This window comes from Nycticebus coucang, chromosome 5 (assembly GCF_027406575.1).
Source record: "Nycticebus coucang isolate mNycCou1 chromosome 5, mNycCou1.pri, whole genome shotgun sequence".
Lineage (NCBI taxonomy): Eukaryota > Metazoa > Chordata > Mammalia > Primates > Lorisidae > Nycticebus > Nycticebus coucang.
The window spans coordinates 126,851,641-126,860,165 of NC_069784.1; the positions used below are offsets into that span (position 1 = coordinate 126,851,641).

General features: G+C 45.2%; 1 protein-coding gene across 1 annotated transcript in view; it reads left to right on the forward strand.

The window, feature by feature from the left end:
• Window positions 1–7,263: 7,263 nt before the first annotated feature.
• Window positions 7,264–8,525, forward strand: part of AKAP12 (A-kinase anchoring protein 12) — a 113,033-nt gene continuing 111,771 nt past the window's right edge. Inside the window, exons 1-2 of the mRNA XM_053592414.1 lie at window positions 7,264–7,857; window positions 8,218–8,524. Of these exons, the coding sequence (XP_053448389.1) occupies window positions 8,363–8,524 (162 nt within the window). The 5' untranslated portion in view covers window positions 7,264–7,857; window positions 8,218–8,362. The remainder of the gene's footprint in view (window positions 7,858–8,217; window position 8,525) is intronic.

Below are 8,525 nucleotides of genomic sequence, written 5' to 3' on the forward strand. Positions count from 1 at the left end.
GCTCAATGATTTTCTTTCTTTTCTTTTTCTTTTTTTTGCAGTTTTGGCCGGGGCTGGGTTTGAACCCACCACCTCCAAAATATGGGGCACTCCCTACTCCTTTGAGCTACAGGTGCTGCCCTTTTTTCTTTTCTTTTCTTTTTTTTTTTTTTTTTGTAGAGACAGAGTCTCACTTTATGACCCTCGGTAGAGTGCCGTGGCGTCACACAGCTCGCAGCAACCTCCAACTCTTGGGCTTCCGCAATTCTCCTGCCTCAGCCTCCCGAGTAGCTGGGACTACAGGCGCCCCGCCACAACGCCCAGCTATTTTTTGGTTGCAGTTCAGCTGGGGCCAGGTTTGAACCCGCCACCCTTGGTATATGGGGCCGGCGCCTTACTGACTGAGCCACTGGTGCCGCCCTTCTTTTCTTTTTTTTGAGAAACAGTCTCACTTTGTTGCCCAGGCTAGAGTACCCTATCATCATAGCTCACAGCAACCTCAAACTCCTGGATTCAAGCAATCCTCCTGCCTCAGCCTCTCAAGTAGCTGAAGCTATAGGCGCTGGCCACAACCTCTGGCTAATTTTTCTGTTTTTAGTAGAGATGAGGCCACACTCTGCCTCCCACAGCGCTAGGAATATAGGCCTGAGCCATTGATCCTGGCCTTGAATGATTCCCTTTCTATAACATTCTAGAAAATGCAAGTTGATCTATAGTGACTGAAAGCAGATCTATGGTTGCCTGGGAAGACAGGGTGGGCCTAGGAGAGGCTAGATGGAGAAGAGATTTGAGGGGTTAATGGTTATGGTCATTATCCTGGTAATGATTTCAAGGATATATACATTTGTCAAAACTTAAATCATACACTTTCTTTCTTTTTTTTTTTTTTGAGACAGAGTCTCACTTTGTTGCCCCTGGGTAGAGTGCTGTGGCATCATAGCTCACAGCAACCTCAAACTCTTGGGCTCAAGCAATCCTCCTGCCTCAGCCTCCCAAGTATCTGGGACTACAGGCACCTGCTGTTACATACAGGCTACTCTTGCTCAGGCTGGTCTTGAACGCAAGGAATCCACCTGCCTTAGCCTCCTGGATTGCTTGGATGACCACAGTGGGTCCAAAACCATAAACTTTAAATTAATGCAGTTCCTTTAATGTCAATTATACTTCAATAAAACTGTCAAAAACGGGCGGTGTCTGTGGCTCAGTGAGTAGGGCGCTGGCCTCATATACTGAGGGTGGCTGGTTCGAACCCGGCCCCAGCCAAACTGCAACAAAAAATAGCCGGGTGTTGTGGTTGGCGCCTGTAGTCCCAGCTACTTGGGAGGCTGAGGCAAAAGAATTGTCTAAGCCCAAAAGCTGGAAGTTGCTGTGAGCTGTGACGCCACAGCCCTGTACTGAGGGCAACAAAGTCTGTCTCTAAAAAAAAACAAAAAACTGTCAAAAACTATTCTAGTGGACAGTTGACACTCACCAATGATGAAATTTGTTCTGTAAAGTCTTGTTTGGAATGCTGGATGTTGTAGTCACTTACTGGGTATTATTTTCACTAAAAAGTTATTTGTACCCAGAAAAAAAAAACATAATTTCACTCTGAAATAATAGGTTTCAAATTCTTACATTGAAGGTAAAATACAAGTAATTTACTCGTAATTTCTTCCAAAGAAATCTCAAGAGTACAATGACATTAATAACATCATATCCAAATAATTGTTTCATTTCTCATACAGAAGTTTTCATAGATTTAGCAGCCTAAGCAGCTGCAGATTTTGGAGTCATTTTCGTGTAATTAATTATGCTTCCAATGATGCAACATTACAGCATGTTGGGAGGAGGGGGAGAAGGAGAATTGTATCTAGTTTCACTATTTATCTTTTATTCTGACTTATCACAGTTTTCCTCCTACAGATACCGCATTTGTGGGTGTGACAAGAAATCATTAAAAAAAAATCAGCTGATGGAAATCCTGGCTCACTTCCCAGAGATGTAGCTCCTCATCTCCTGCGATTTGAAAAGGAGCTCTACAAAGTGGGGTGAAATAGTCACCCTTTTGTGTAAACGACTTTAGAAATTCTTCTTCAGGTCAAGCATTGGTCTTTCCATTGAATTCCTAACCACATGTAACCACATCAAAGAAACACAGCAAATCTGAAATTAAAAATTCACAAAGGGATTTGGTTTGATAGTGGAACATATCTCTCTGTAATGTACAATGTTAAGTCTCTATAATATTTTTTGAGTAAGCAATGTTGGCTTAGGAAACCCAAATTTCCTTTCTTCTCTCTGGTTTTTTTTTTTTTTTTTTTTGTAGAGACAGAGTCTCACTGTACCGCCCTGGGGTAGAGTGCTGTAGCGTCACACGGCTCACAACAACCTCTAACTCTTGGGCTTACTCGATTCTCTTACCTCAGCCTCCCAAGCAGCTGGGACTACAGGCGCCCGCCACAACGCCCGGCTATTTTTTGGTTGCAGTTTGGCCGGTGCTGGGCTTGAACCCGCCACCCTCAGCATATGGGGCCGGCGCCCCACTCACTGAGCCACAGGCGCCGCCCTATTTTTTTTTTTTTGAGACAGAGTCCTGCTCTGTCCCTTTGGCTTGAGTGCAGTGGCATCAACATAGCTCATGGCAACCTAAAACTCCTGGGCCCAAGTGATCCTCCTCCTTTAGCCTCTTGACTAGTTGGGACTATAAAGCTAACTGTTTTATTTTTTTGTAGAGATCGCATCACGCTATGTTGTTCAGGTTGCTACTGAACTCCAGACCTCGAGGGAGTCCTCTTGCCTGGACCTCTCAGAGCACTAGGATTATAGGAATGAGCCACCATGACTGCCCATGAAACTAAAGTTTCTAACTTTACAAGTCCCAAGCATTTACCTGGCACTCAACTCAATAAAAGTGCATTGAATTAGTACATTAAAATAGGCTTGGTGCCTGTGACTCAAGCGGCTAAGGCGCCAGCCACATATACCAGAGCTGGTGGGTTCAAATCCAGCTCGGGCCTACCAAACAACAATGACAAATGCAACCAAAAAATAGCCGGGCGTTGTGGCGGGCGCCTGTAGTCCCAGCTACTCGGGAGGCTGAGGCAGGAGAATTGCTTAAGCCCAGGAGTTGGAGGTTGCTGTGAGCTGTGATGCCACAACACTCTACCCAGGGTGACAGCTTCAGACTTTGTCTCAAAATAATAATAATAATACATTAAAAAATATATATTTTAAATGTGGTACACTTTTAGGACCTTTTGTAGAATTTGTGAAGGTATTTGAAATTGTTAGGCTTATGATAACTTCATCTACCCTGGAATGAGGATACCATTCACATACCTCCTGGAAGCTTCCAAAAATGTATCCTGAGAAATTCTTTTTCTTTTTTTTTTTTTGTAGAGACAGAGTCTCACTGTACGGCCCTCGGTAGAGTGCTGTGGCGTCACCCAGCTCACAGCAACCTCCAACTCCTGGGCTTAAGCAATTCTCTTGCCTCAGCCTCCCAAGTAGCTGTGACTACAGGTGCCCGCCACAACGCCCGGCTATTTTTTTGTTGCAGTTTGGCCAGGGCTGGGTTTGAACCCGCCACCCTCGGCATATGGGGCCGGCGCCCTACTCACTGAGCCATAGGCGCTGCCCGAGAAATTCTTTTTCTGTATTGGGCCCATCATTTACCCTATCTTGGTTCAAGTCCCTCCTTTGTTACTTTAGAGTAATCTTAATTTGAATGAGGACCTAATCTTAAATCTTGGTAACTGAAACTATTTAAGTAGCTAGCTTTATATTTAACCCCAAAGCAATCAATTTCTTAATAATTACAAGAATCCAATGTGCGGTGGTAAGTCCTGTAGTCTCAACTACTCAGGAGGCAGGGAGAGGGATGGTTTGAGCTCAAGCATTGGCGGCTTCAGTAAAGAGGATTATGCCAGCCTGGGTGATAGAGAATCCTTGTAATCTGGGAGGCTGAGGTGGGTGGATTGTCTGAGAGCTCACAGGTTCAAGACCAGCCTGAGCCAAAGTGAGACCTCGTCTCTGAAAATAGCTGGGTGTTGTGGTGGGTGCCTGTAGTCCCAGCTACTTGGGAGGCTGGGGCAAGAAAATCGCTTGAGCCCAAGAGTTTAAGGTTGCTGTGAGCTATGACACCACAGTACTCTACCAAGGGCAACAAAGTGAAACTCTGTCTCAAAAAAAAAAAAAAAGTGGTTGACCTTTGAACTTCATGTGTAAATTGGACATTTTCTCTAGTTTCCATATGAATGTTGGATTACTAGTTACTCAGAAACTGAATAAAATTTTTAATTCTTCTAGTTTATAACTAGCAAATGCAGAAAGGAAGGGTGGGAAGTGGGTTCTTAGATGATTGGCTATCTTGATGGAAACAATTGCTTTAGAAAAAAGTAGGGATTTTCATTCTAGGGAAAACAAAAAGTGATGAGTGAAGAAATTTTAAGGGTGAAAAATTGCCAGGCTCCGTGAAATTGCCTGAAGGCTTTGTAGCTAGAGAACGAATATTTGGAGTAGGGTTAAGTGTGGTTTTAAAATTGTAATTATTATTGCTTTTTGAAGAGGGTGTATTAACTCAGTTGAAAATGCTTGACATTGTAAATTTCTTAAAGTAATATTTGAAAATGTTTTGGTACGTGCACAAGATGCTTATGATGACTCTGAATTTTATTGGTAAACCTGTTAACTAGTCTTTCTGGAGAACATAATAAGTACCAGTTTAGCCTGCTACACTGGCAACATGTATTTGTTTTTGAGAAATCTCAAACTATTTTTATGAGAGAATTTACCCTTTCATGGCAACAACTGCCCCATGGGAGAGGATGTGGGGGGACACCTGCGCCAGGCTGTTTGGAGGAGAAAGACAAAGCTGCTGGTAAGAAGTCAGGGTAACTGGCAGCCTGGGACTAAGCAGCAGTAAACAGAACAGCTGCCTTCCCACCACCCCAGATGCCAATCCAAGTCATTCTGAAGACATCTACAAAGCCCGGGAAAACTTTAGTGCCTTGATTGATTCCAAACTTTTTTCTCTGCTGCACATTGGAAGAATAAGCATTGTTTTGAGCCTCACATTAAATACACAAAGCATGGCCAGGAGAGGTGGCTCATGCCTGTTATCCTAGCACTCTGGGAGGCCGAGGCAGGTGGATTGCCTGAACTCACGGGTTCTAGCAGCCTGAGCAAGAGCCAGTCTCTAAACATAGCTGGGTGTTGTGGTGGGTGCCTATAGTCCCAGCTGCTTGGGAGGCTGAGGCAAGAGGATCATTTGAGCCTAGGATTTTGAGGTTGCTGCGAACTGTGATGCTATGGTACTCTACCAAGGGTGACAAAGTGAGACTCTGTCTCAAAAAAAATAAAAATAAAATAAAAATAAATAAATACACAAAACACTAAGGAAAGTTGATTAGCAAAATAAAAAAGTCTATGCACACTTTTCATGATATCTGACACCACAGATAAACAAAAAAAGCCCTCATAAAATCAGCATGCAGTCCCAAGGTGGAATGTTAGACATCCCTGATTTAGAACTTTGAGTAGGAGGCCCAGTAGTAACTTTGAGCTTGGCACATAACAGGCAATCAATAAATGTGTGTTGAAAGAAAGAATAGAATGAATGAATTAACGAATTTTGTAACATTTTGAAGTGCTCAGTAGCATATCCAATGTTGGGATATCTCATTGTTAGGGATAATTAATAACAGAACTACTTTTGTTTCTAACAAATATAACTCAACAAAAATTAACTCTCTAGTCTATAACAAAGGTAGAAAGGATTCTTTGGCTAGTCCAGAAACCAAACATAGTTATGTATGTGCTTGTGTGAATCTACCCTCTTTTTCAGGGGGTTTGAGACAGAATCTGGCTCTTGTTGCCTCAGCTAGAGTGCAGTGGTTTTGTCATAGTTCACTGCAACTTCAAACTCCTGGGCTCAAGTGATACTCTTGCCTCAAACTCCCAAGTAGCTGAAATCATAGGCACCTGCCATCTGCCCCAGCTGATTTTTTCTATTTTTAGTTACAGATGGAGTCTCACTCTTGCTCAGATTGGTCTCAAATTCCTTACCTCAAGTGAGCCTCCCTCATTGGCCTTATGGATTGGCTAAGATTACAGGCTGGAGTCACTGCACCACCCAGCACAGCCTGTCATTCTTAATATCCCCTTGTCATGGAGCTGTTTCAGGCAGAATAGAAGTACTAGAATGTGGACATCTTTTAAAATAAGATTTTATTTTTTACAAATAATATGAACATTTACATAGTTTGGAAAATAGACATAAAGCAAGCAACTGCTAATGCAAGCAGTTGAATGCGGGTTGTGTACTGTTGGCTTGACCTTGTAATCCTTTCTAAACAAGATCCAACTTGATTGTATCCATTGGAGGAAAAAAAATAAACCTTTAAAGGCCAGTAGATATGAAAAGCTTTGTTAAGAATTTCCCAAGAATGGAATAAATCTAATCGCACAGAACAGTGAAAATTTTGATAGCATTTGTACTTCTTAGTGATACATTTTCAAATGTGCTGACATTAATCATTCTCAAATAGGCTTTGACAGCATTTTCAGCTTTTAACATCCTAAATAAGGTCCAAATGCCTCTTTTTACTAACTGAGAAGAGAAGAGAATATAGTTGAAAGCTTCTCACGGAAGGGGAAGAAGTGCTGTGCAGTGGCTAGGTGTGGGCTTTTAAGTCAGGGGCGGGTTGGACTCCTCGGTTTTCTGGGAGACTTCAAGCACTGGATTTAATTTCTCTGGGCCTACCCACCTCCACCCTCACCATTGGTAAAATGAGAAGCATAGTGTCTATATCATGGGGTTATTTTAAAGATTATATGTGATTATATATGCAAAGTGCCTGGTACAGAATAAGAATGCTAATGTTTTCCTAAGTAGTCAAAATTTAAGTCAAACAGGTGAAATGTGTACAAGTATTTTGCAAACATACTGTTCTTAAGGGATAAAGTCCAAAGGATTTGGCCTTTGTGTAGCCCTTTCAATACAAATGATTAATTCAGAGAACAAGTTTGATGCTGGATAACTAACCTACAGTTCCCAAGGGACCATTAGAATTCATGGAGTTAATTAGGCACAAAGCATTCTAGTGCTGAACTATGACTTACATCAACTCTCTACTAAATTGTCCTAGATCTGGGTATGGATATTCATCTAGAATCTAGCGTCACTATTTCAAATTTTCTTCATTTTTAATAGCGATTCCAATTAAAACTGAGGCACACCGTTGCCAGTTACAACTGGGATAAATTTTGCCATTTCAGTTTCAGCACTTTCATGCTTCTGTGCCAAATACTCCACCTAAAATTTTATTTTAAATATTTATTGATTGCCTGCGATGTTCATATAATAAATATTATATCAAAGGGGAAGAGAGGAAAGAAGGCAAGCCATTAGGCTGCCATTAAGGTCTTCCTGGAGAAACACTGAGGGCGCAGGCACAGCTCTGTGCCATCCTGTCTCAGCATCGCCCTGAGAAGTGGCCTGGAGGGGTACGCTGGGCAGCAGGCCCTCAGAGAAGGACAGGCACATTTCCGGTAACAGCCTCATTTCCCCTAGTCTCCAGGAAGGGGGGCGGCCAGCACTGGCTATGGCATCGGCTGACATCACTTGTTCGGGAGGATGGGAGCGCGGGGCCGCCGGGCTCACCTTACCCGTCGCTTGACTGAATTAACCTCTCGGTTCCCTGCTCCTGCCACGTGAGGTGCCCAAATATGGTCACAGCCCGGAGGGGCTAACGAGTGCTTGCCTTTCTCCTGCCAAAGGGAAGGAGGCAGGAACAAATGTTTAGAGTCAAACGCCATCAGAAGGCGAGCAAGCGGGGGATCGGGCCCGCTCCTGGGCGAGTTGGAAGTCAGCGGCTGCAGAAGCCCTCGCCTTGGGTTAGCAATCATTTAATAACCCCCTGCTAATCCAATGTCCCCGGGAGGCTTTTTGCTCCCTCTCTTTCTTGCCGTCGCCCCATCTTCTGCAGGCCTGGGTGGTCCCCGCAGCTCTTGTCCCCTTTTAGGGTCAGGAGGCTCCCTGGGGACCGGGTGGGCTGCTGGCTGGACGCGGGATGGCGCGGCGCGGCGCCTCCGGTCCCAGAAGCCAGAGGGGAGATGCTGCTGCAAGGCGTGGCTGGGTTGTGCTCATGTGATGAGGCGAGGGAAGCCAGGGGGAGGGGGCGGAGGCTCAGAGGTGGCTCCCCCCGCCCTTTTCCTTTAAGGAGTTTGCCGCGAGCGCGTCTCCTTCATTCGCAGGCTGGGCGCGTTCTAAGGAGGACGGCGACGGAGGAAGGCGCTCTTGGGACCTCGCGGGCGCGCGTCTTCTAGCTCTTGCCGGCGTTCCTGCGATTTGGGGAAGGCGTAACCCGGCGGCTGAGCGCGGGAGAAGCGCGGAGGAGCCATGGGCGCCGGGAGCTCCGCGGAGCAGCAGAACCCGGAGCAGCCCCAGGCGGGGGGCGCCACGCCGGCTGAGCCCGAGCCCAGCGGCGGCGGCCCCACGGCGGAGGCGGCGCTGGACACGGCCGGGGACTCCGGCGTCGCCGCGGCGGACCCAGCCACCAAGG